Genomic DNA, 26,936 nt, shown 5'->3' with positions numbered 1-26,936 from the left:
AGCCTGTTCGCTAGCTGATAAGTCTTGTTCACTAATTTATTATGAGAGAAAAACACTACTAAATAGCTAACAAATTTGACAAATAAGCTCAAACAACATAAGACCATGACCGGTGAATGGTGATAACTGAATAGAAACCAAGTCGACAACAAGAAGTTGTTGTACGAATGGGCCAATGTTCTAGCCCACATATAGCCCACAGTCTAGTAAGACATGAATACAAATAGGAAAATGATTTACTCATGAACAATTGCCATAGTATGATTTTTCTCATCGAGCTCCAAAACCAGACATCTTATCCTTATAAACTTTCAAAATTGTGCAAACTACCTTCTTGTCCTATTTTAAAGTGGTTTTGAAGATGATTTTTGTTCCCTTTTTATTCATCGTTATTAAACCATAGAAGATGACTAAGCCTAGAAATAGATTAGGGTACAAAGAATCCAAAAAAATAGAGCTAGTGAATATATCTCTAGAGGCTTCCCAAAATTATTTTTCACTATAGAGAAATTGGAAAATATTCGAAAGAAATCTTGAAATGTTCTCACATTCTAATTGATGTCTAAACATGTTTTGGAAACTGTTTGTGATAGAAAAACGTATTCCCTCAGTCTCAACATAGATGTCATTCTTGCTTTTCGAGAAGTCAATATTTTTTTAACTTTGACCAGTTATATATTAAAAATTATTAAAATTTATAATATATAATTAGTATCATTACATAGGTAAACTTGTTTGGAGATATAAATGTTGTATGTATTTTTTACAAACCTAGTCAAAGTTGAGAAAGTTTGGCTGCAATATATCTCATAACGTCATCTATTTCGGGACGGAGGGAGTAAGACACAACTAGCACTAATGCATAGTATGAACCTGTTCAACATTAACATTTGTTGCATTTATGTTGGACGCATCTCATATTTTTACAGTGATTTTTTTCTTAAAACACGTTTAGGCATTTTATTAGAGTGTTTGATTTTTTTTCTAGATTTTTATGGATATGTTCCTTATTTTTCTAGAGCTAAATCTATTTTTTAAGTTTCTAAATATATTTTTTACAAGCTCTAAATATTTTGTTTGTATTATTTCTATCCCGATATTTTATTATGACATTTATTGTAATTTTAGAAGGTTGGATATATTTTTACATGGTTTTGAAACCTTATCAATTATTTTGTAGATTTTTTTGAAGAAAAGGATAAAATCGTCTTCGAAACCACTTCAAAAGGGTAGGTAGATAATTTGAATGATTTTGGAAGTTCAAAAGGTAAAATGTCTGGTTTAGTGGTTCTACATTCAGAGCAGTAAAAACAGACTGCAACTATATAATTTAGGAAAAGTTTAAAAAAAAATCCTTACCGATACTGCTAGGTGGCCATTTGCTATGTCCCTCGGCCTTACAGATTAGGCCGGGCCAAATTTTCTCGGTGCACGTTGGACGACTACGGCCCATAAGCCCAAACTACTACCACCCAAAGGCCACAAAACGTTTTTTTTTTTTTTTTGACAACACACAAAACGTTATGTTGAGCGTAAATTCCCAACCGCCGCCGACAGCCGAAGGGACGCCGGAGCGAGCCGCCGGAGGCCTTAGCGATCGACGGGTCGGCGGAAATGGAATCGAGGATTATGCTCCGCGCATCGATTCGATTGAAGAAGCTTGGCGCGGCTGCTTGCTCGCCCCTGCAAACCGTGGCTAGGTTCGTCGTCTGGATCACCCCATAATTTTTATCTCTGTATTTTGCATTCCCCATGAAACTTCGGTGGAATTTTTCCTCCTTTTTTAGAGAGAGGGGTTTGGTGGGGGCTGACTTGTAGTTGTCGAGTAAAGTAAGCTCCAAAACCTTCTAGGTTTTCATGGCTTGCCTTTACTTGTACCATGTCGATATCTTTCGAGGCAATCAATTGACCTGTAGTTATGATTGTTTTACCGTATCATTCACTTGAGCATCATCCTATTTCTTTGCGGTGAACTATGCAGCTTTCTGAGAAAACAAGACCAAGGTAAATTATGTGTTGTGCAAGAGATTACTTCTTATTCGTATGAAGATTTCATTGTATTTCCTCTGTATAATTCTCTAGCTAGGTTCACTGTTAACGAATGAGACGTTTATGGGCCACTAGAATTAGAATGCAGTGACTCTCTGACTTTAAAATGTTAAATGATTCCGTCATCGATAGATATAAAATTATAGGGACTGCAAATAAAACAAAGGGAGGAGTTCTTTAGAGAACGTGATATGCACATATTTTATTAAGAACACGTTCGTTTTACATGGAACGAGCTGCAGGAAGAATTCCTGGCCAGATTGTTACTTTAATTTATATAAGTTTTCACTATCAGATTGATTTCTGGCCTCGTAATGCCGTAACCGAACGAGTCCTAAAGGAAGGAGAAACAACACACAAAAATATATAGTAAAAAAGACAGGAAACAGACCAGCACCCAAAGTGCCTAGGAAGACAGAAACCATAGAGAGAGGTGACAACAAAGGATGAAAAACAAAGGGACGAGTTGTGATGGGACATTTGATATTGCAAATAGACTAGGAATCTGGACACTTTATTGATACCTTTTCTAAAACAGTTTTATTGACTTCTCCGTGTACCCTGTACCTAAACCTTGCTTAACAGCAGAACTATAATTAGGATGGTGCTAACGTGAAGAAATGTCCTTGACGACAGATATATATCCCCTTCCGCCAGTTTACCTTCTTTTTTAAAAAAATGCAGTGGAATCAATAGCGTACATGCGTTTTACTCTGTTTCTTTTATCGTTTTGTTATTGATCCCTCAGTCTCACAAGCTTGATAAACATTTTGTTTGCGCTAATCACTTTTTATGGATTTCTAACACGAATATACTTTGAAACCTGAATACAAGCAATATTGTGACTTGTATACTTCAAGAAGTAAAGGTTTCACATGACAAAACGTTAGTCGCAAGCAATGTTGTAATGACAATTTCTCATTAGTATCTTGCTTCATACGTGAAGCAACATGGTTATCCATACTTATTACTTGATCTCTCAAGCAGTACTAGAAGATAGATATACAGTTAAATTCCATATGGGAAATAAGTTTCAGCTTATTCAACCCAAATTATAACAAACACATGAATATCACATCCACATTTCCTGATTTCCCCAGGTCCCAGCTTATCCTTGGTTTGGCGGGAACACCTAAAAGACTGCACGAGCATTGACATTTGCCTGGCATGGAGTTGATGAGAAGAACATGGTACATCTCTCCTGCGGAACATATGGGCCAACATGCTTGCTTCTGCCATTCCCATCCATGGACGAGGTAGGTGAATTCAGATAAGCATAAGCACTTCTTGTCCACCTGCACCCAGTTGGAGAAAGATGGTGGTCTGTCATATCTCAAATGCACTAGGATAATTAAGATTCTTCTCCAAGGACGTAAGCACTAGGATATAAAGCACGGAACCATGTCACAGAGTTTATTTTTATTTGCATATGAAAATAACCATGTTGGTACCACATGACCGGAAATATTTTTTTTTTGAATGAAGACCGGAAATATTTTCTTTTACATATGTGCTTACTGCTTAAAGTATGTTTTCTACATAGTGTATTGACTCGTGGTTCCTTAGTCTATTTGATAAGCATGTATATTCCTACTAGTCTAGTTCTCATTTTTTTGATTAGTGCCCAGGACCATAGCTTGTATGGCATTCTGACAGGGAATCCAACTAAGGAATTGGATGCAGTATTGGAGTGGGTTACTGGGCCAGCACTATCCGACTTCCAAAGGATGGATGTTGGAGCATGCTATTAGAAAGGTGCGCACTAGCGACAGCGCAACTACAGAAAGCAGGCAGAAAGAATGGACGGCTTTCGTTGAAAAGAAGAAGAAGAAGAAGAATGGATAGCATGATCCTGAAGAGTTTACCAGTGTTTGATGCCAATGATCCGTGCCTCAGTGCCACCGGTGGTAGCTGGCGCCATGGTTGCTCCGTCTTCTTTGCTCCCCTCTTTGAGAATCTCCCTGATCATTTGCTCGAAGAGCACGTAATCTTCTATCTGCTTCCAAAAAAACTCAATTCACCAAGTCACATGACCGTAACATATAAGACTTGAAAAACACAAGAGCATGATATGGTACATCATTCTTTCTTCTTCTCTCTGATGATTTTTCTGATATGCTAGACATGATGCTGAAACCTCAATTGGCTTTGGCTGCACTGATAGAGATAACCCAAAGATATACAGTTGGTGAACCGCATGGACTGACCTTGAGTGTCTTGGCCTTGATTCTTGCAGCCTCCTTCTCGGCAGCGAGTCGCCGCTCCTCTGCTTCCACCTCCTTCCTCCTCCAGAACTCGTCGATCTCCGTTCTTGTGATGCTGTACACCGGGCCTGCTGCCATGTTCGTTGCAGAGGAGGATTTGGTGGCTGCAGAGGAGGACGGCCGGTCTAGCACTCTACCGCCTGCTTTTCTTCCTTGGAGCTGTTCTTCCCGGCCAGATTGAGGCGTACCCGGGTCACCTCATATATATATGTAGTACAACCTCTTTTATCTGCAAGTATCTTGCATCACCACCTACAGGTCATGGGTGCAGTAACCCGTGCTTTCTAGTGGAGAATGATAGGTTGGGTTGGGTCCCGTTCCGTCTACTCTTCTCAACCATCATTTGTGCAACTTTTGTTCCTTCATTCACTTGTCCTAGCTTGGTAGAGCAAGTGACTTGAAAATGAAGATGAAGGAACAAACGAAGAGAAAGGTGGTTGGGGTATTTTTTTTTTAAAAAAAACGACTAGACTAAAAGGCTAGTGTGTGCACACCACCCCTCGCACATCACTTCTCATCAGTATGTTTTCAATTGGTTCACCACAAGTTTTAGTAGTTGAGGCTTCGGAGGACCAAATTAAAGCAGGTCATAAGAAATACATGTGATTCAATCCTTGACTTCGACAGGAATCACCATGTACTGCTTCATCACTTTCGTCAAAACTCAAAAGAAACATTAGCGAAGGTGAGAGTATCCTTCAAGAATCGAGATGAACCCATTCACACCACTTTAGTGTTTTGCAATATCAGTGTGTATAGTCCCGATCACCAGCTGTTAATGTCAAAAGTCAGAAAAGAATGAAGCTAAGGTCTATATCACACACACACACACACACAAAAAAAAAAAAAAAAAAACTTCCGTCTCCACTTTTTAATACAAGATTAGCCGTGTCCTACATGTCATACTCCATGTGCACGGTCACAAAAACTTGTCTTTTAAGACAATATTTAGTTAAAACTACAAACCTCAATAGAACATGTAAGTTATGCGGGTGTTTAGAACTGCTCCACAAACTCCACCATGGATTAGCTCCATAAAAAACTGGAGTTTGTGGAGTACCTCTTTAGGTGCTCTCACAACTCAACCCTTTTTTCTCGAACTGAGTGTATGAAACTAAAACTGTTTGGCTGAAAAACGTGAAGCAGAGCAGTCCTAAACAACCCCATGTGTGCACATTTGTCCTAAAAATATTTGCAAAATTTCTTAGATTTTTAGGGTTTCAAATATATATATTTTTAAAAATAGTGGTAAAATACAAAAAAAATATGTTAAGTATTTTAGAGAGTACATTAAATGGATGGAGTACTACTAGGCCCACTGCTATCACGTCACATATTTGGTTATCTGATGTTGTGCTAGTATGATTCCGTTCGTTGCATCTTTGCAGTGGTACCGTGTCGCCAGTCGCCAATGTGTGGACCAGTAGCCTATTGTGTTCTCCACTGGCACCGATCGATTAGAACGGTTGCCGGTGCTCTGTTGTCGCGTCTCGCTGAGCGGTTTGCCGTTTTCTGAAACCAGCGGCAGTTTCCGTCTTCTCAGTTTGGCAGAGTTCTATCTTTAGAAAATATATGAACTTTCTAGAGTTGATCACATGTAAGTCTAGCAAATTCAGAATCTCAAGCTGTAGGCATGTTAGTGACTTTGACTTATTTTTCTTTATATTTTAGATCAAACGAAAATATCTGAACGATTTTATTTAGTCTATAAATTGCAAATCACATAGATTTCAGAGGTAGAGCTATGACAAATAGCAAGGTCCCATTTAGCATGGCTCAAACTCTAAAAAGGATTTCAGTTCTGGCTCCTCGTGTGCAGTAACTTTTCTAGTTGAAGCCGTTTTCAAAAATATTGGACAAAAGCATCTCCAAATGTAGTTTTGTAATAATTTGTATTAGTTTTTTTCTAAAAAAAAATATTTGGCAAAACGGCTTTAGCTGCAACATTATATTAGTCTAGTTATATAAAAAATTATAATTTAAAAGTAGTTATATTAGATTTGTATTTACAAATACTTTCCATTGATCAAACTTACGTTCTTATAAATTGTATGGTACTAGAGAAATTATAGGTCAAATATGTTCTTGAAACTAACGGAGGGAGTAATGATCATCTGACACTGACAGGCGAGCTCCTTCCAAGGAGGAAAAAAAAAAGCCAGAGCCGGGGCCGTATCGACCGGGCCTAAGCATGCATTGGGCTCACGGCCTAGGCTGAGACATGAGGTCCTGTGCCGAATCGTTAGGCCCGGTGGGCGAGCCCAGATTGAACTTGCAAACTAGCAGCACCGAAGGGCCCTTGTACTCCAGTCCCTTGGCCCTTCCTATTGACGGCCATGCTCACGCTAAAAGAAAACTCTCATGTCTGAACTCGTTGGATTATTAGTTACCAAAAAAAAAAAACGGCGGGGGAATGACTTGGCTGTGCACACCAGCTGTTTCTCCATCACCGGCACCGAATAAAAATCACCTGAGCCGCACTGTCAGCGTATAAGATAGCGTGATTCTCAGGCGTTCATTGAATCTTCTTTTCCATCTCGAGGTAGCCAAACAAGGCATAAAGCCGCTCAAAACCCTGGACCAAAAGCAAACCACAGCTAGCAAAAGGATTCAGCAGCTAGCTGATCGAGCATCACGTCAAGCTAGCTTTGCCGGCAGCCTTCATATCCTCGTCCTCCATCCACCCTTTTGCTCGCAAGATCAGAGGAGCATCACTACTATCTAGGAAACTCCCCCTCAAACTGTCTCCATCGTCGTCGTCGTCGAGCTACCACCACCACCTCGACGGCGGCGGCTCGATCGACGCCGTCGTCCACAATAACACACAGAAATCAACGGCGAAAGAAGCAGCGAGGAAATAATGGGCAACTGCTTCACCAAGACGCACGAGCAGGAGATACCAATCACCACGGACCCGCCGTATCGGCCGTCGTCGTCGATGCCGCAGTACCGGCCGCCCCACAAGGCGCGGGAGGTGCCGCTGACCTCGGGCTCGGGTGGCTCGCGCCGGCCGCCGCCGCCGCGGCTTCCGGCCTTCCCGTCGTCGGGCACGGGGTCGATGGGCTCCCGGCGGGCGCCCGCCGGCCAGATCGGGCCGATCCTGCAGCGGCCCATGGTGGACGTGCGCACGCTGTTCCACCTGGAGCGGAAGCTCGGGAGCGGGCAGTTCGGGACCACGTACCTGTGCACGGAGCGCGCGACGGGGCGCAAGTACGCGTGCAAGTCCGTGTCCAAGCGCAAGCTGGTGCGCCGCGCCGACATCGACGACATGCGCCGGGAGATCACCATCCTGCAGCACCTCAGCGGCCAGCCCAACGTGGCGGAGTTCAAGGGCGCGTTCGAGGACGCCGACGACGTGCACGTCGTCATGGAGTTCTGCTCCGGCGGGGAGCTCTTCGACCGCATCACGGCCAAGGGCAGCTACTCCGAGCGCCAGGCCGCCGCCGTCTGCCGCGACATCCTCACCGTCGTGCACGTCTGCCACTTCATGGGGGTCATGCACCGGGACCTCAAGCCCGAGAACTTCCTCCTCGCCAGCCCCGCCGACGACGCGCCGCTCAAGGCCATCGACTTCGGCCTCTCCGTCTTCATCGAAGAAGGTTAGCTTTATTTGCTCATCATTATATTCATTCAAGTAAAATGCAACTGTTCCATGCAAATGATGTGATAACACTAGACAATTCAATTCCCCCCCACCCCCAACAAATTGCAGGTAAAGTTTACAAGGACATCGTGGGAAGTGCGTACTATGTGGCGCCAGAGGTACTGCACCGGAATTACGGCAGAGAGATTGATGTCTGGAGTGCTGGCGTGATCCTATACATTCTTCTATGCGGGTCACCGCCTTTCTGGGCAGGTGGGTGAAGATCCAAACATCTTCATCCTGACAGACTACTACATTGCCTCCAGTATGATTGGCTGATGACAGAATTTGTGTATCTGATGAGCAGAAACGGAGAAAGGCATATTTGATGCAATATTGGCCGGCGAACTTGATTTAATCTCCTCCCCGTGGCCCTCCATATCTGAAAATGCAAAGGATCTCATTAGAAGAATGTTGAACAGGGATCCTCGGAGGCGCATTACTGCAGTACAGGCCCTAGGTAGCACTCTCAACTGCCTTTTCATACAACACTTGAGTTATGAGTGTAAAGCTCATCTGCATTTCCACGTTTTATACTTCATCCCAAATAAATGGATGACTCCATGTGCAGAACATCCATGGCTCAAAGGTGGTGCACCTGACAGACCTATCGATAGCGCAGTCCTGTCAAGAATGAAGCAATTCAAGGCAATGAACAAGCTAAAGCAACTTGCACTCAAGGTGAACCTCCTTAACAAGAATAACTGCTACTTCGCCTATGTCAGTTTAAGTTGACAAATTGTCTCCTGTCATTGTAAGGTAATCGCGGAGAACCTAACAGAAGACGAGATCAAGGGACTGAAGCAGATGTTCAACAACATGGATACAGACAAGAGTGGCACGATCACAGTCGAAGAACTGAAGGAAGGACTGACAAAACTAGGGTCAAAGATTAGTGAAGCGGAGGTTCAGAAGCTTATGGAAGCAGTAAGATTGCTGATTCCATTCCACTTTCACTAAGTTTTGTGTATGAAATACTTCACTAATCATGCTTCGATGCAGGTTGACGTGGACAAGAGTGGCAGCATTGATTACGCAGAGTTCCTTACTGCCATGATGAATAAACATAAACTGGAAAAGGAGGAGGATTTGATCCGTGCATTTCAACACTTTGACAAAGATGATAGCGGGTAAAATTAATTCTTCCTAACCAAGAAAGTAATATACTATCGATGCATCACTAAAACAAAGACCTATACAGTTGAACCATGCTAGAACTTATAAAATAAAATTACACGCTGCTCAAATTGTTCATAATATAACAAATTAACAATACAAATACATGCTACTGCCACATCACATCGTTTTGCTTGGTTAAACTCAATTACGAAAAAACAAAAAAGTTTAATATAATTCAACTGAGATAACATGTATAACAACCACAGGTACATAACAAGAGATGAACTGCAACAAGCCATGGCGGAGTATGGAATCAGTGATGAAGCAAGCATTAAAGAAGTACTAGATGAAGTTGACAAAGACAAGGTGAGCACATTCTTGCTGCTACCCAATCCATTTGCATAAATTTAACAATCGCCCCCCTCTGAATTAACAGGATGGGAGAATCGACTATGAAGAGTTTGTAGAAATGATGAAGAAGGGAAGTTATACCTGAGGAAACTCTGTTCGCAATTCTCATGATGGAAGAGGTTGTATATATATGTTTCAGCAAATATGGCAAGTACAAGCAACAATGCAAGTTTAACTCCAAACAAGTTGCTTCTACAGTTATGGTCCAAAACTAGTATGTACAGTTATTATTGACCGAATATGCAACAAGAGAGAAAATGTTCAGAATTCATGGAATAAAAAAGACTCGACCAGGGGGAGAGACGTCCCCCTGATTTTCGTCTTAAGAAGATGGTGTCATGACTCGAACCCGGGCTGGCTCAGCCAACCGCTTCTATGGCGTGTTGTGCTGACCAGCTGCACCGTAAGAGTGTTGGCAGAATTCATGGAATCATACATATGCAAAAAAACATACAGCCTACCAGAAAACTGGCACTAATCCTACTGCAAGTAAATTTCACTAATGGTACATTTTGTGAAGCTTTATTTAAAATAAGTATGTTCAAAATTAGGATCAGGAAAGGAAAACACATGCTTGAACAAAATTACAAAGTTCATGGTAAACCATAATGTGTGCAGCATATGAACTTGCAAATGCTATTGCGGGGTCAGCAGATAATAACAAATACAGGGATAGGATGACATAATTTCTGTTAGGTATTATTCACCTGAAGCAGCTCAAAGCCATCGGAAAAGTAGCTAACACTGGTAACATCACATACATAAATTTACATATCCATCCATATTTCCACTGAATTCATATAAGTTGCACCGCTGGGGAGATAGTGTATCTTTTTTCCAATGTAAATTGCAAACTAACCTTTGTTTGCGTATAAAAAAGTTATTGGTGCCTCAACCCACATTTTCTTCCTTTTTAATAGAATATTTTTTGAGCAAGATTTTTTAATAGAATATTATATAGCCTTTTTAGACTATTAATTCAGTCTTTCACAAAAGTAACCAGGAACACATGATCTCAGGCCAAAGGTTGGCCAATGCGCACAGCAGAAGAAATAATACTCCCTCAAATTCCAAATTATTTTAGACTTGTGAACAAGGTTAAGAAAGTAGATTAAATGACCGCGGTGCCCTTCATTTATACTTGCATTGTAAAAGATGACTCAATTATTTCAAGGGGCGTAGAGGGAGGAAAAGGGCAAAAGATGCATAGAAGTTCGAGGATGACTTAGATTTAGAGGAAAGTTGAAAAGGCTAAATGACATACATGTCAATTGAAGAGAGTATTTTGTGTTAAATATATAAAGCAAATAAAATGAGAACTGGCTGACCTTTTACATATGGGCCCTACAACAGTGGGCATTGGTCAACAGACACAGGAAAATCCCAACCAAATTATTGGAGAAAGAATTCTGAGAATGGAATTTGTGACTTCAGTTCATTGGCTCTTCTGTTGAGACTACGCAATGTCTCTATATGGGGCTCATCTCCTTCGATTGCAATTATTTTGGCAAAGTCCCCGGTGTCAAAATAGTCTACCACCCTATTAGCAGCTTCAAGTCCAGTCACATATGCTTTTTCCTAGCATAGGAAAATATGAACCCATAAATACAACTTTTTATTATCACTCTGAATCGCTTTTTGAAATGTTATGCCTTACTTTAGAAAAGGACCCATGTCGGTTGACAATCCAATCACCAGCAATAAACAAATTTGGAAAGGAAGTTGATCCTCTCAGTGTGTACTTGTAGGAGCCTGCAAGTAATGCATTTCCCCATGTATCAAATTAAATATTCCTCTGAAACAACATATTTCTAAACTAGCACTCTGCACTGGTATGTACATATGCTACAGAAGTATAATACTTTATTGTTATGATCCTTGATCCTTATCACAGATTCACAGCATTAATTTACATCTGACAATATGCACTGGAATGATCTAGAGTATCATTATCAATCATCCAAAACTGTTAACAATAACTTTTTTATTACTATAGAAAGGAAGCTATCAAGAATAGTCGTCCTTCAAGCATTACCTGGAAGAAAGTTGATTACAGAATTAGGAGATCTTCTGATTGAATATCTTATCACAATAGCACCCTCAAAATCTTGTATGCATTTGATAAGATGTGATGAAGCTTCAGAGACAATATCATCATCATTTACAAGTATCAAATGGCTAGCATTATACTGGGAAAATAAGTTACAAGAGTAAGTAAATCCTGGCTGAAAAGGATGTATATTTCCAAATTGATAAAGGTGGACAGAACATACAAATTCAGCCTCCACAATTGTTATTGATTCTTCATTATAATCATCATGTATTGAGGTTAGGTCAAAGAATGCCCAGCCAGACGAATCATCAAAACCAGAACATACATTGGCAACCTTTGGAATTGTGACCTGTAAATGGATTTCATAAAATCATATTGAGGGACACAATGTGTGACAGTAATCAGACAGAGTGCATAGTGGCTTACCTTTTTATCAAACCATAATTTTACAGAGATCACGTCGAGTGTAGATAAGTGAAGAAGATTCCTGAATTCCCGATCAGACCGTAGGAACGGACTTTTCATGTCAGAAAAGCACATATATTAATTGCAGAATTCAGGTTGTGAAACTTATGGCTCCTTTAAGTGCTACAAGATTATATTTTCTTACCATTCTTGACTTCCAATGTTACTTGAATGTTTTTTTAATGCAATGGCAGGAACTCTGCCTTTTAATTAAGTATAATGGAATTGACCCGGTTTATAAGGGAAAGCGGGCCCGAAAACCATACAGACACATGGTTTATTAGATAGAAAACTGGCAAAAACCAATATAGACATTACTTGAATGTAGTAAGGTAAGGTAAGGCAATGTTACTTGAATGTTTTTTTAATGCAATGGCAGGACTCATGCGTGACCCATATATGATGTTACCTGTTTTTGACGATGGATTGTAGAGAAGAGAGTCCCATGGCTGAAACAAATGCATCTGCCTCATATACATAGTCACCACAGACAATAGCAGAGATGCATCCAGTATCCGCATCTGTAGTCAAACTTGTTGGAACTTTGTTTTCTACAAATTTTAAACCTTTAAGCTCCAATGATTGCAGCCAAGGAGAGAGAATTTTTTCTTCTACTTCACCACGGCACAGCAAGAAGTCAGAACTTTCCTGCAAGATAGGGCATTCATTATAAAAACTAAACCTACAAAGAGACAATAAGATATTATCTGGAGAAAAATGATCATTTATAATGTACAAGAGCATAGAACCTGATGAGACAGCATATAATAGTACAGCATCCCCAGTGTTGCAGCTGCACTACATTGCTCGCCAGGAGCAAACAGGGCAGCCTGAATAGCTGGCTCAAAGACTTCCTTGTAGAGCCTTTGAGAGCAACCGTACATCTTAAAAAGTTCTTTTGCAGTCACTACAGAGGAAGATACCAACAATACTTTGAGAAAGATAACTCCTTATGAAGACATGTAGTGCAAATGACACGTACTCTAGTCTGAACTAACTGGATAGACAATGGAACTTCCTTACTTGCATCATATTTCCTCCAAGCAGTGTCAGTGTTGTCAAAGTCAATGACTGGACCAAAGCAACGCATAAGTGGTTAGCAAGTGAGCTGATTTTTAACAGAAGCTTAACAATTGAACACCAGTACCTGCAGCTATGACAGGAATTGATGTCAGCCTATCAATCAAAGGAAGATTTGGGAACTGCAAATATAATTCAGGCTATTATTACTAATTTAGAATAAGATAAACTGATAACCAATATAAGATCTAAGGACAACTTACTTCTGGATATGCAAAGACTCCAAAGGGAGCTGGTAATCGGGGCTGGTTATGAAATATGGGAAATTCAACCTGCAAGGTGATCATAACAATTTAAGTTAATCAGGATTCAGGCGGGAGGGGGTTAGCATATAGAAGATCTTAAGTCGAGACACAATAGCCCCCATGCAAAACAATGTGATACTTGCTACAGACTAAGAAATTCCTGGCTAAACCCATTTTTAAGTAATAATAAATCCACCAAAAAGAAATTGAAAAAGTATATTCATTAGATAATCCATTGCAGCAACGCACATGCACAGGACTACAGAAGCATGTTAACGCACAAAAATAAAGCAGAGAAATTACAGCAAGGCCCTCTGTAGAATAGTAGGCTGCTTTATTCCAGCCCGTGAAAGGCGAAATCCCCAGTTCATCGACTAAAGCGAAGATGTTGCGGTACGGATGCCAGAATCCTATGTGCAGCGACACGATGAGCGAATTACTGAAACAAAGCTGGCACGGAATTGAATGAACCATATAAACGGATATCGTATACTGAAGGTTGTCATACCTCTGAGGCCAACCTCCTCGGTTGGGCCGCTCTCTGCGGCGAGAAGCGTGACATCGTACCCCTGATCATCAGAACAAGTTGTAATTCATAAATTTGCACATAGTCGCCACCCTTACAAGTTCTCGAATGCACGAGCTACAATTCACGCGAGACCAACCTGTTTGATGAGGTGGTGCGCGGCGGCAAGGCCGGCCCAGCCGGCGCCCGCGACGGCGACCTTCTTCTGCTGGGACTCGCCACCTGGCGAGACCTCTGCCCGGACGGAGCTCCTTCGGCGGCGGCGGAGCCGGCAGGGGAGGGCGGGCGGTGGCAGCCGGCCTCCGGCGACGAGGGCCGCGCACCAGCACATTCTTTCCGCGGGAAGCTTCCGTTCCGGAGTAAAGCGGAGCGAGTGGCCTGGTTGTCCCCGTGAGGTGTTCGTCTGTATGCCCCACGAACGAGCGGAGCGTCGAATTCGATCTCGAACGCCAGTACTGCACTTCACGTCTTCACCTCACTTTCTCTGACGTCAAAAATGAAAGAAAATTTTGAGAACTTGGACCTTGTTTAGTTCACTCAAAAACTAAAAATTTTTAAAAAAATTTCGTCACATCAAATCTTGTGATACATACATGAAGCATTAAATATAGATAAAAATAAAAAACTAATTGCACAGCTGTAAATCGTGAGACGAATCTTTTAAGTCTAGTTACTCTATAATTAGATAATATTTGTCAAATAAAAACGAAAGTGTTATAGTATTAAAATCTAAAAACTTTTCGAATCTAAACAAGGCTAGACATTTAGTTCCGGAAAAGAAAAACTTTAAGATACATTTCTCAAAAATAATATATAAATTATATAATTAATTTTTTTATACACATATCCAAAAATTCGATTTAAGTCGTTTCAAAAATCTTTGAGAGTTAAAACATTTTAAGTTTGACTAAATTTATATAACAACATAATAATTTTTATGATACTATCAAAATATTATTAGATTTTTTATTAGTTATATTTTTATAATAATATTTATTTTATGTTATAAACTTTTCTAATAGTTTTTATAATATTGATTAAACTTGAGATGTCTTTGCCTTGCCGTTCTTTTTTCATGACAGAAATAGCAGTTGACTCTGAAAGTCACACTGCACGCCCCTTTCTGACGAAATGGCAGCACTTCTTCCTCTGCTGCTCGCCCACCTACTCCTCTGCGCCCATGGCGCCACCGCGTCCTCGGCCGCGACACCGCCGCCTCTCCCGGTCCTGCCCGTCCCGTCTTACGCGCAGCTCCGGTGGCAGCTCTCCGAGATGGCGCTCTTCCTCCACTTCGGCCCCAATACCTTCACGGACTCCGAGTGGGGCACCGGCCGCGCCGACCCCTCCGTGTTCGCCCCCTCGGCACTCGACGCGGGCCAGTGGGCGCGCGTCGCGGCGCAGGGCGGGTTCGGCCGCGTCGTGCTCACGGCCAAGCACCACGACGGTTTCTGCCTCTGGCCGTCGGCGCTGACCGACTACTCGGTGGCCGCCTCGCCGTGGCGGGGCGGGGCTGGGGACGTCGTCGCCGACCTCGCCGCAGCCGCGCGCGCGGAGGGGATCGGGCTGGGGCTGTACCTCTCGCCGTGGGACCGCCATGAGCCGGTGTACGGGGACACCATCGCGTACAACGAGCATTACTTGGGACAGATGACGGAACTGCTGACCAGGTTTGCTGATGGTTGCTTTATGATTGTCATTGAAGCTTTTGCAGCCGAAGTTTTGAACTTTGCGATGCAGATGATGTGAAGGTTGATCTTGATGTGGTTGTGTAACTGGAAACTAATGTTCAGTTGCAGAAATTTTCAGTAGCAGCTGACTGGTCTACTTCCTTGATGATATCTTCGATTTTGAAGCCATCAGTGATTAACTGTGATGCCGGTTGCTTAGAAAAACTTTGGCTTTTCTTGTGGCTATTCCATCTTTATTAGCGGTTTGCTGCATGCATTACTTTGCATTCTTAGAGATATTGGAAAAAGAAGTAAATCGCAGATTCCATAGTCGTATTTGGGCAGCATTCGTTCATATACTTTATACTCATGACTCATCATAGTGCACACTCAATTATATATTTTCTGTATTTAGGATAACCTAAAGATTCTGCTTTCAAATATGCAGGTATGGAGATCTAGAGGAAATTTGGCTAGATGGTGCAAAGGGCGATGCCAAGAAGATGAATTATATGTTTGATGCCTGGTTTTCACTTATACATCAGCTACAACAAAGGGTAGTTATCTTCTCAGATGCTGGACCAGACACTAGATGGGTGGGAGATGAGGCAGGAGTCGCAGGCTATACTTGCTGGTCCCCCTTCAACAAGAGTTCCGTGACAATTGGGCATACCATTGCTGAGTAAGTAATGCAATGACGATTAGTTTTGTCTTGTCGTTTCTCAGATTAGTATCACACAAGCTATATTATTTACCTTTATCTAGATTGTAGCATGGATGAGAATCTAGCTTGCTATTCCCTTTATTTAAAAATATGATGTTCTCATCCACTAGGAGACAATATTTATGTGTTTGAAAGACATAGCCTTTTAGTTCGACACAGTGGTTATTTCAGGTATGACTGCATATTTATTTGGGGAAAGACAGCTATTCAGTTGTTGCTTTGAACCCACTCTAAAGTTACTAACCTTTAATGTCAAGCATGGTACTATCTTCTCCGATTGCAAATAATGACTTATTTGAGCATATCCTTGCAAAATTAGATAACCACAATATTATGATTAAACAAATGTTGTAGTTTTCTTCTATTTAAAGGTAGAATGATACTTTATGCATTTGGGTCATTGTTCTTGGTTAGTGTGTACAGCATTACTTAGAGGTGGCTGTGTGTCAGAAAGTGTCTAATGCAATGTCTGTACCAAGTTAAATATCTAGTATGGTCCTGTAACAACTTAGTTCTGAAACCGAAAGACTCGATAATTTGGTGTATGGAGGTTCAACTGCATCAGGGAATGGAGATAGGCTAATGGGTTATAAGAGTATAGACCTAGTCATAGAATTTTAGAACTCACCAAAACTCTAGTTAGCCTTTATTAGTAATAGTTCTGTATGCCAACATTGGCCATGAAAAATTTACATGTGACATGACCCGATGTTAGTGACATCTCATATGGCAACTCAATGAACTTCAAGTTCTGAATTGAGTGATGTTTGATGAAAAAGAAGATTTCTTTGTTATTATCTGGTAGAATTTAGATGTACAGGTCGTTTGTTATTGATGAGCATTCTGCTTTTATGTCGCTTCTCTGAACCCCCTTGTGGTTGTTGCTGTGGTGGACAGAGCAGCTCTTGTTTGTCATTGTGGTTGTGGTTTCACTGGTGGCTTTCGTTGTAGTAGTTTTCCCTGTATTGTTGTTGCTTTGGTCGTGTGGGTGGGTGGGTGGTGGTGTATGTGTGTTTGTAGGTTTTGTATTTATGTGTTTACTCCTTCATTAATACATACTTACATAGACCAGTAGTTTAAACTACCGCCTTCTTCTTTTTTAAAAAAGAAAGTCTGACTAAAAAATGCTAACTTTATCACCAGATACTCACGCAGTGGGGATCCTTTTGGGCAAGACTGGGTTCCTGCAGAATGTGATGTTTCCATCAGACCAGGTTGGTTCTGGCATGCCTCAGAGAAACCAAAAAATGCGACAACTCTGCTTGACATATACTACAAATCAGTTGGTAGAAATTGTCTCCTCATTTTGAATGTCCCTCCCAATTCATCTGGCCTCATTGCCAATGAAGACATACTAGTCCTTCAGGAATTCACTGGGATTCGGCATGCAATTTTCTCGCAAAACTTTGCTGCTAATGCCACTGTCACAGCAAACAGTGTGCGTGGTGGGCAAGATAATCTGCAGTTTGCACCATCCAAAGTGCTTGAAGATGGCATATACTCCTACTGGGCTCCACAGGAAGGTCAAACCTGCTGGGAAATGCTCTTCGACCTTGGGCGATCTACTTCCTTCAACATGCTCCAGCTCCAGGAGCCTATACAACTGGGGCAGCGTGTTATTGAGTTTCATGTGGCTATCCTCATAGATGAACTATGGCAAACAATTGTTGAAGGCACGACAATCGGATACAAGAGACTGCTTCTATTTCCAGTCGTTGAATCTCGGTACCTGAAGCTTTCCATCGACAGTGCACGCGCAGATCCACTTATCTCGTTCTTTGGTGTCTTCATGGATCCCTTCTCGTCCAGACATAGTTTACAGAATCATGTCAAACCACCCCGCACAAACAGTAGCGACGTTACAATGTTGAGGATGGCCCATGCTTCTGTCAACAAGAGTATTGCCGCAATGTAGTTGTTGAGTGTACTGCTGTCAGTATTACTTGTAGTCTGCCCTGGCCAATTCAACATGCCAGAACCACTTGCACGTTGATTTGTTCTTTGGACTGAAGAAGGGCCATTCGATGGTGAGCAATGTGTATATATCTTCAGATTTGCTTGCCAGAGCAATTGATACAGGAACTACTCTTTCTGCAATCATGCATGGTAGATCAGTTGTTGAAACTTCCTCTGTAGTCTGTACTAGTTTCTGTTGAATTATGTGCTAGCAGGAAGTCAGGTCTTGAACGAAGTGAATGTATACTCTATCTCCTTTGAACCTCCTTGGATGTTTATGATTGTGAGTTGTGATTTCTGTAGACTGAACTATACATTCGAAGGCGTAACTGATTGTTTACGTATCCGTAGCCTGAAGGCGGAAAAGTACGCTTTTTCCGTTTTACCCCCATGCTTTCGCCTTCACCTACACAGCGGGCCCGTCTAAATCTCCGATTCATCCAGCAGGTGCCGCTGCCGCTGCCGCCGCCGCCCCAGCCCCTCGCTGCCGGCGAACATGTCCGAGCAGGCGCCACCTTACGCTCCCCTCCCCCTCGTCTCCTCCCTTGCCCCAGATCCTAGCTCTACCCCGTCACCGAACCCTACCCTTGTCCTCCCCAATCCTGTCTTCCCCAACAAGCGCAAGCGCACCGGATTCCGCCGCAAAGTACCCTCCGGGGCCCCCGCCGCCCATGCCCCCTCTCCCGTGGCTCCCTCGCAGCCACCTCCCCCCGCCTCCGCCGCCGACGATATCATAGTGATCAACCGTGAGCCGACCGCGGAGGCCGTCACCGCTCTCACCGCCGGCTTCCCGGCGGACTCGCTCACTGACGAGGAGATCGAGGCGGGCGTTGTCTCCGACGTTGGCGGCATCGAGCAGGTCAATTACATCCTCATCCGCAACCACCTCCTCTGCCGGTGGCGCGAGACCTACAACTCCTGGCTCGCCAAGGAGCCCTTCGCGACGCTCATCCCTCCCCACTGCGAGCACCTCCTCACCGCCGCCTACTCCTTCCTCGTCTCAAATAGCTACATCAATTTCGGCGTCGCCCCAGCCATCAAGGAGCGAATACCCAAGGAGCCAACGAGACCCACCACCGTCATCGTGGTAGGCGCTGGCCTTGCTGGGCTAGCTGCTGCACGGCAGCTGGTGGCGTTCGGGTTCAAAGTGATCGTCCTGGAAGGTCGCAAAAGGTGTGGTGGCCGTGTGTACACTAAGAAGATGGAAGGCGGTGGGCGCATGGCTGCTGCTGACCTTGGCGGCAGCGTGCTTACCGGGACATTTGGGAACCCGCTAGGAATTGTGGCGAAGCAACTCGGCTTGCCAATGCACAAAATTAGAGACAAGTGTCCACTCTACCGGCCGGATGGATCACCAGTTGATCCAGAGGTGGATAAGAACGTGGAGATTACATTTAACAAGCTTCTTGACAAATCAAGCAACCTGCGGGCATCAATGGGGGAGGTGGCAGTGGATGTTTCACTTGGGGCGGCTCTAGAGACATTGCGCCAGGCTGATGGGGGCGTCTCTACACAGGAGGAGATGAACTTGTTCAATTGGCATCTCGCAAATCTTGAGTATGCCAATGCAGGATTGCTGTCTAGACTAAGCCTTGCGTTCTGGGATCAGGATGATCCATATGACATGGGTGGGGATCACTGCTTCTTGCCTGGTGGCAATGGCAAACTTGTGCAAGCCCTGGCAGAGAATGTAGCAATTGTTTACGAGAGGACGGTGCACACTATAAGGTATGGAGGGGATGGGGTGCAGGTGGTTGTCAATGGAGGGCAGGTGTATGAAGGGGACATGGCATTGTGCACAGTTCCACTTGGGGTTCTGAAAAATGGAGGCATCAAGTTTGTACCGGAGTTACCACAGAGGAAGCTTGATAGTATCAAGAGGCTTGGTTTCGGATTGTTGAACAAGGTATCAATGTTGTTTCCACATGTTTTCTGGAGTACTGATCTTGATACCTTTGGGCATCTGGTTGAAGATCCAAGGCGACGTGGGGAGTTCTTTCTGTTCTATAGCTATGCAACAGTGGCTGGTGGTCCATTGTTGATGGCCTTGGTTGCTGGTGAAGCTGCCCACAATTTTGAAACCACGCCACCAACTGATGCTGTCAGCTCAGTTCTCCAGATACTAAGAGGTGAGAGCATAATTTCTGTAATCAAACTTGTGCTCCTTCAACAAAAGAAAAACAAAGTTTGCATTGTTCTATGAGTGACACTTTGCATAAGGTAGTATTTCAACACCTCTGATGAAGTCACAAATTACTTTTAAGACATTTTTTCTTCTATTCGCTTCCATAGTTCGATATAAATCCTAAAGCATATACAGTCACATTGATGTCATACAATGGACCTGCCTGATTAAACGCTTGGGGCTTTGTTGTGTCCACAGGTATCTATGAACCACAAGGGATTGAGGTGCCAGACCCTCTACAGAGTGTTTGCACTAGATGGGGCACTGACTCGTTCAGTCTAGGTTCATACTCTCATGTCGCTGTGGGGGCCTCTGGAGATGACTATGACATATTAGCCGAAAGTGTTGGTGATGGCCGTCTTTTCTTTGCTGGTGAGGCTACCACGAGGCGTTATCCAGCAACAATGCATGGTGCTTTTATCAGTGGTTTGCGGGAGGCTGCTAACATGACACTGCATGCCAATGCCCGGGCAGCAAAAAATAAAGTAGACAAAAGTCCATCGACAAACACACAGGCGTGTGCTGCTATATTAACGGACTTGTTTAGGCAACCAGATTTGGAGTTTGGAAGCTTCTCCGTTATTTTTGGAGGAAAAGCTTCTGATCCAAAATCCCCAGCTATTCTAAAGGTGGAATTAGGTGCGTCACGGAAGAAAAATGCAGCTGAAGGGGTAAAGACGGAACAGAACCACTCAAACAAATTGTTGTTTCAGCAGCTCCAGTCACACTTTAACCAGCAACAACAGCTTTATGTTTACACATTGCTATCACGACAGCAAGCTATGGAGTTAAGGGAGGTCAGAGGAGGCGATGACATGAGGTTGCACTACCTCTGTGAAAAACTGGGGGTGAAATTAGTTGGCAGGAAAGGCCTTGGTCCTGGGGCAGATGCTGTAATTGCATCTATTAAGGCAGAACGTAACAGAGGTCGAACTAGACCTGGCCCCTCAAAGCTGAAAAAATCTCTGAAGCCTAATGTTGCTGCATCATGATCACTGATTGTTGATTTCTCTTCGGGCCTGACTGCCTTTAACTGTTGAAGGTGTTTATTTGGTTGGAGCATCTGCTAGTATGTGCCAGCCAATTTGCATTGGACATTTGCCGGTTGTTTTTGGATAAAGTAGATTTGGGTGGATGCTGTAATTTGCTCCTTTTTTTGGTGCCAGAAGAAGGCAATTGTAATGTCACATCTGAAATCTGGCTATCGTGCATAGCTTACTTATCTATGATGTAATCGCTAATTTAAGAAGCATGTAGGTGGATGCTCTTTCATAATTCCAAGTTGTAAGAGCAATGTAGCTGGTGTACAAATATGTGCTCTTTTTAAACGAAACTGCGAGCCGTGCCGTTTTTCCTTCTTTGGCTACTGCCTTCTGGTTCTTCGAATCATGATCTAGCAGTACACCTGATGATCCAACTTTGTTATATGTTACCATTCAACTTAGTTGATTAATACGCCCACCTCAACACACTAACAGTCTCACGGATATCTTATCAAAAAGACAGACGGATACTAGGCACTCAGACAGTAATAAATTATCCATGACTAATAAATGTAGACAAAGTTCTCCGAAAGGACATTAGAACTGTGCTGGTACATACGTAGAAATTTCGGGACAAACATTCAGCATAAATGGTTCATGAAACAACGGAAGTGGAAGCCTATCAATCAAGAATGCAACCATAGCCGATCATGTAGTCTCTCTTCTCCTGTGCCAAGCATCTCATCAACCCTTTCCCCGTCTCTGTAGAAATGGAAGGTTGGGGTGTAGCGTATGTTTTGCGTTGTTTCAGGGCACTCGTCAATGTCCGCATAGACGAAAGTAAGATTCTTGAACTTATCACTGAACTTGCAGAAGGATGGAAGAATCTGGCTGCAAACACGGCACCTACGTACGAGGAGGAGTGAGTTTGATTGATAATGAAGAATCTAGTGGACAAGCAAATTGAATCACCAGAATTTCAGAATTGCATGATCTTGTCCTTTACATGGCAAAGATCTAGTTTTCCAAGACCTTTTTTAAAAAAAAAATCAAGTATGGAATGCATATTTTAACAGAACAAATGTTAGCATGCAAGCCATCAGGCAGCCTAGAGATTAAGGAATATACAACTATGATGTATGTAGCTTCTTTCAAAAAAAAAAATGAACGTCTCCACACAAGCAAGAGACAAGAGGGGCATACCATGAGGCACCATAGTTGATCACAGCCTGCAAAAGAACAGACCTGATCAAAACAGACATCTGAAAATCAAAAAATTATGGACTAATAATAGTACATCCGTGTTCTGGACACACTTGAAATGCTGTTCTGTTTTCTGTTCCACTATTGTTAGTGAAACATTTTGCTGTTCTGTTTTCTGTTTCACTATACTATTCCCTTCACAAGCTAAACAATTTTTTTAGCAATATTAAGGGACGCAGAGGCCGTTTCGATCATTCCATCGGCGAGTGCAGAGCTGAGCAGCTGTACTTACAGGGGACTTTGAGGATTTGAGCGAATCGAGCATCTGCCTCAGCTGCTGGTCGCTGCCAGCGCTGCGAAGGTTGCCGTGGGAGCCGCCTTGCAGCGGTAGGCCAGTGCCTTCCAGTCCTGTCCTCTTGGCGTCCTCCTTCCCGTTCGCTGCCTCGGCCATACTCCCGGATCACCGTCGCCTGTTCCCCCCGAAACCGTGCAATCGAAGGCAAGATGAAGACGGATCTATCTTCAGATTCAGAAGAAGGAAACAGTAATCAGGAACTGGTGGGCGAGCGGCCGCGATTAGCCGATTACGCTCTTCGGCTCCTGCTTTCAGCAGTAGGCTGGGACGGATGCACACGGCTGGAATCTAGACTCTAGAGAGACAGAGGATGGCCGTACAGCGGCGGTCGGCGGCCGCACCGAGCAGAGTTGGCCGTACATGTGCCGCGACCTGCGGCTAGGATTGGCTGCTTGGTTGATTGGGCCTTTGGGCGGGCCTAGAACAAATCTGGACGGGGTAGTGTAGCAAACCAACAAGAGTTTGTTTTTTCAGAGAGTACACAAGAGTTTATTTAGATTTAACAAGCATAAACTTAAACAAATCTATGACTAGTAAGTTATAAATGATCCAATGAGTATGAAATTTTTACTATAGTTCTAGTATACAATAATTAGCTAATCATAAAAATTTCACCACAATTACGCCATATAAACTACAGATATGAGTTAATCTAATTAAATATAGAAAAATAAAGATCTAAAACTATAGCAAAAACTTTGTAATAAAGAATACCATATTAAAATTTTCAATATGTAGATCTACTCATGTGGGGTCTAAAAAAATTGACTCTTTATTTTATGATTTTTCTGTGATTTACTATAATTTTTCAAATATTTAGTCAAAATAAATAAAAAAAAAGACAAAACCACATTTGAATCCGCTTATAACCAGGCCAAGAAGATAGAACGAATGGTTTGAAAAGTTCGTTGAAGTTTTGGAGTTCAGAGAGGAAAAACTGATTTTTTGTAAAAGTTGAGGAAGACAATGTGAACTTTTTCCTTTTCTTTTAGAGAGTTTCAACGAATAGCATTGGACAGTTAGAGCCTATTTAATACACACAACTGGTTCCTAATTGGGGCTAAAAATTAGTATAAATTAGATATGTTTAGCTAGCTAATTGATTAATAACTAGTTGGAGACTTGACTAAAAATAGCCCACCTATTAGCTCTTTTGTTTAAATGTATTAGAGCAAATTCTAGCAATTAGCCCTTATATCCAAAGAGGCCCTTAATTAAGGAATTATATTAATTGATTGTTTTGGAACAGTCCCATAAAGGCACAAACCGCTACCACCGCTGTCCTCCCCTAATGACACGCCTTGGTTTCCCTCCTCTCTCTTACCGTTGTCCACATCGATGGACAGTGGAGCGGGGACCCGATCCTCTTTTTCTTTGTAGTTTAAGGTTAGTTTTGTGGATCTTTGTTGGTTTAGAGTTTTTTTAGCAATCAGGGTGGTGGTGATGATGGTACTTTGGAATAAGGTCTCTTTAGCCTCTCGCTACCTCGACGATATTTGATATGACGTCGACAAAGGGTCAATGAGAGTTTGGCTGTAAAATCTATTGTTCTTCTTTAGATCTTGACATTTGGTGTGCTTATTATAGGAAGTGGTCGGTTGTTTTTGATGCAACCATATCGACCTCTTCTTTTAGTCTGTTCTACAACAACGTTCGACAACTTCAACACTCTCTTCTGATGGTGAAGATTTGTAAGTCTACGTTCTTTGGAGAGCTCCTTTAGGTCAATGTTCTTTTAATGGATACTAGATCTCGTTATCATCAACGAATATCTTCTGCAGTCATCAAAGTCTCGTTTACCTAGGATGTTTGCAGTGTCCCTTTTTTATGTCTTTTCGGTGCGATCTTTAAATTTCGGCAGGATGTAGACGTTCAAAGAAAAAGGACGATTAATTGGGTCTTTGATATACTTTTATTTTTTTAAAGCCATTTTGTTCATCTTTTGGAGTATTAGCCTTTGTTTTTCTTCAAATATATCAGATGCAAGATACTCTTTTGAGTGTCTTTATAAAAGAAATCCGTCGAGGCATTTTCAAAGCAATTGATACCTCGGAGTTTCGAAAGTTAATCTGAGAAGACAGACAAGAATACGTTTTCCTGTCTCACTAGCGTTGGAGACAGGCGCACGTTGAAAATTTTTAACAAAAAAAAAATCCTAAAAATTGGTATTCTAGCGTTGGAGACCGGAGCACGTGACAAAATAGTACTAAAAATCCTAAAAATTGTTATTCTATTTACACCTTGTTTGGTTCTCCTAACTAAATTTTAGCGAGCTAAAATTATTTTAGCTCCTCTTCGGTGATTAGTGGGACTAAACTATGTTAGCTTCCCTGACTTGTTTACAAAGCTACATACCAAGGCCTTGTTTAATATCCTCCAAAATTCCAAATTTTTTTCAAGATTCTCTGTCACATCGAATCTTTGGACGCATACATAAAACATTAAATATAAACAAAAATAAAAACTAATTGCACAGTTTATCTGTAATTTGCAAGACAAATCTTTTGAGCATAGTGAGTCTATGATTATACAATAATTATCAAATACAAATAGAGGTACTAAAGTAGCTAAACCCAATATTTTTTACCAACTAAACAAGGCCTAAGACATGGTTTAGCTAGAAGACAGGCCCGTTTACAAAGCTTTGGTCTAAAGCATCTATTAACTCCATTCCAAAATTTATGACCTTTTTCACATTTAGACATCGCATGTTTGAGTATTTGTCTTATTTAAATTTTTTATAAAGAATATTATTTATTTTGTTATGAATTATATTTTATCTTTGAAATACTTTAATAATAAATTATTTATTTTATTATTTAAAATAGAATAAGGCAAATGATTAAACATGGCGTTATTTATTTTGGGATGAGTGGAGTATTGAAAGTGTACAACTGAATTGCAAGCTCGAGGACAATGAAAAACAGAATACAAAGTAGACAGCGCAATTTCACACACCATTTTAGCTCCAACTTCTCCAAATATGGTGGTAACAGGGGATCTATCAGAGTCTAGGCCGCTGATTGCATTTGCCACAGTCGCAGGATAGATCTCCAAGATGATACGCTGAATGCCCAAAGAAAGACGCATACTCAAGCCCCCTGAGATAGCCGACGAGGTACGAGCAGCAAAACATTCAAAAGGGGTCTCATTCCAACCAAACTAATCGCACCGGCCCTGCGAGCTACCTGCAGGTCGGTCTTCTTCGAGCTAATCGAGCTACTGCTACTACTACTACTGCGTATGGGCAAGGTTGGCTCGGTTGGTTGACCCAACCCTCTCCATACCGTGTTTGTAAAAAAAAAGATGGTGAACCAAGGTGCTGGACCCCTGTTTCGCTGACGCTCCCGTCTTCAAACCTCAGTACTACAGTGTACTACGTCCTCACTCCAGCACCAGCACGGCGAACCTCCCCATCCGTTTCTGCGCTTCGTCAAACCCACTCTGGCGGCCTTTCTAAAGGCGCTCAGGCCTTGTTTAGTTCCGAAAACTGAAAAATTTTTAGAACTGTAGCAATTTCATTTTTATTTGACAAACATTATCCAATCATAGAGTAACTAGGTTTAAAAGATTTATTTCGTGATTTACAGGTAAACTGTGCAATTAGTTTCTATTTTCGTCTATATTTAATACTCCATGCATGTGGCGTAAGATTCGATGTAACGGAAAATCTTGAAAATATTTTGGTTTTTGAGGTGAACTAAACAAGGCCTCAGACCAGACCAGACCACCCGAAAAACAGTTGGCCAGCTTCATCACTGCCTGCTAGCATGCTACGCTACCTGACCTGCCGCTTGACATCTTTGTCCATTGCGCGTAGATACGATACCACCATGCAGGCGTCACCCCTCACCTGGCACGTCCCGTGTTCAGCCTCGCCGCGGGCATGCAGCGTACGTCTTCGCCAAATGCTAGGCCTACTGTGCGGCATCTTCGCGCGCGCGCACGAACGCACGCACTGGATGATGGCTGCTTGCGCCACCTTATTTACATGGTTCGGGCAAAAAC

The 26,936-nt window shown here is 42.3% G+C and overlaps 5 protein-coding genes across 7 annotated transcripts; 2 read left to right on the top strand and 3 right to left on the bottom strand.

Annotated features, from left to right (window-relative positions):
* LOC8057568 lies at positions 2,936 to 5,163 on the bottom strand. Its single transcript, XM_002446887.2, has 3 exons — positions 4,257 to 5,163; positions 3,915 to 4,045; positions 2,936 to 3,344 (listed from the first exon to the last, which is right to left on the bottom strand). The coding sequence occupies exons 1-3, from the start codon at positions 4,389 to 4,391 to the stop codon at positions 3,182 to 3,184; spliced, it is 429 nt and encodes a 142-aa protein (XP_002446932.1). The 5' UTR covers positions 4,392 to 5,163; the 3' UTR covers positions 2,936 to 3,181.
* On the top strand, positions 6,757 to 9,812 carry LOC8056596 (calcium-dependent protein kinase 12). The gene is made up of 8 exons (XM_002448278.2): positions 6,757 to 7,912; positions 8,026 to 8,169; positions 8,264 to 8,416; positions 8,528 to 8,637; positions 8,716 to 8,883; positions 8,959 to 9,086; positions 9,342 to 9,441; positions 9,512 to 9,812. Exons 1-8 carry the CDS (start codon positions 7,174 to 7,176, stop codon positions 9,569 to 9,571), a joined length of 1,602 nt encoding a protein of 533 aa, XP_002448323.1. The 5' UTR covers positions 6,757 to 7,173; the 3' UTR covers positions 9,572 to 9,812.
* Positions 7,919 to 14,292, bottom strand: LOC8057567 (phytoene dehydrogenase). 3 transcript variants are annotated; one of them, XM_021463288.1, is made up of 15 exons: positions 13,995 to 14,292; positions 13,838 to 13,898; positions 13,633 to 13,739; positions 13,288 to 13,356; positions 13,152 to 13,206; positions 13,028 to 13,075; positions 12,754 to 12,911; positions 12,414 to 12,652; positions 11,966 to 12,056; positions 11,760 to 11,888; positions 11,522 to 11,675; positions 11,144 to 11,238; positions 10,815 to 11,064; positions 8,431 to 8,580; positions 7,919 to 8,338 (listed from the first exon to the last, which is right to left on the bottom strand). In XM_021463288.1, exons 1-13 carry the CDS (start codon positions 14,184 to 14,186, stop codon positions 10,879 to 10,881), a joined length of 1,584 nt encoding a protein of 527 aa, XP_021318963.1. In that variant the 5' UTR covers positions 14,187 to 14,292; the 3' UTR covers positions 7,919 to 8,338; positions 8,431 to 8,580; positions 10,815 to 10,878. The 3 variants fall into 3 exon arrangements, with proteins under 3 accessions (XP_021318963.1, XP_021318964.1, XP_002446931.1); XM_021463289.1 differs by lacking the exon at positions 8,431 to 8,580 and having other exon boundaries at positions 11,966 to 12,026; XM_002446886.2 differs by lacking the exon at positions 8,431 to 8,580 and having other exon boundaries at positions 13,995 to 14,291.
* Positions 14,948 to 21,747, top strand: LOC8057566 (lysine-specific histone demethylase 1 homolog 3). Its single transcript, XM_002448277.2, has 5 exons — positions 14,948 to 15,522; positions 15,971 to 16,204; positions 17,390 to 18,157; positions 19,100 to 20,331; positions 20,586 to 21,747. The coding sequence occupies exons 1-5, from the start codon at positions 14,987 to 14,989 to the stop codon at positions 21,377 to 21,379; spliced, it is 3,564 nt and encodes a 1,187-aa protein (XP_002448322.2). The 5' UTR covers positions 14,948 to 14,986; the 3' UTR covers positions 21,380 to 21,747.
* LOC8057565 (thioredoxin-like 3-3) lies at positions 21,902 to 23,305 on the bottom strand. Its single transcript, XM_002446885.2, has 3 exons — positions 22,866 to 23,305; positions 22,574 to 22,599; positions 21,902 to 22,276 (listed from the first exon to the last, which is right to left on the bottom strand). Exons 1-3 carry the CDS (start codon positions 23,022 to 23,024, stop codon positions 22,057 to 22,059), a joined length of 405 nt encoding a protein of 134 aa, XP_002446930.1. The 5' UTR covers positions 23,025 to 23,305; the 3' UTR covers positions 21,902 to 22,056.

This window comes from Sorghum bicolor, chromosome 6 (genome assembly GCF_000003195.3).
Source record: "Sorghum bicolor cultivar BTx623 chromosome 6, Sorghum_bicolor_NCBIv3, whole genome shotgun sequence".
Lineage (NCBI taxonomy): Eukaryota > Viridiplantae > Streptophyta > Magnoliopsida > Poales > Poaceae > Sorghum > Sorghum bicolor.
The sequence above is the reverse complement of the archived record's forward strand: the minus strand, read 5'-3'. Positions and strand labels throughout refer to the sequence as shown.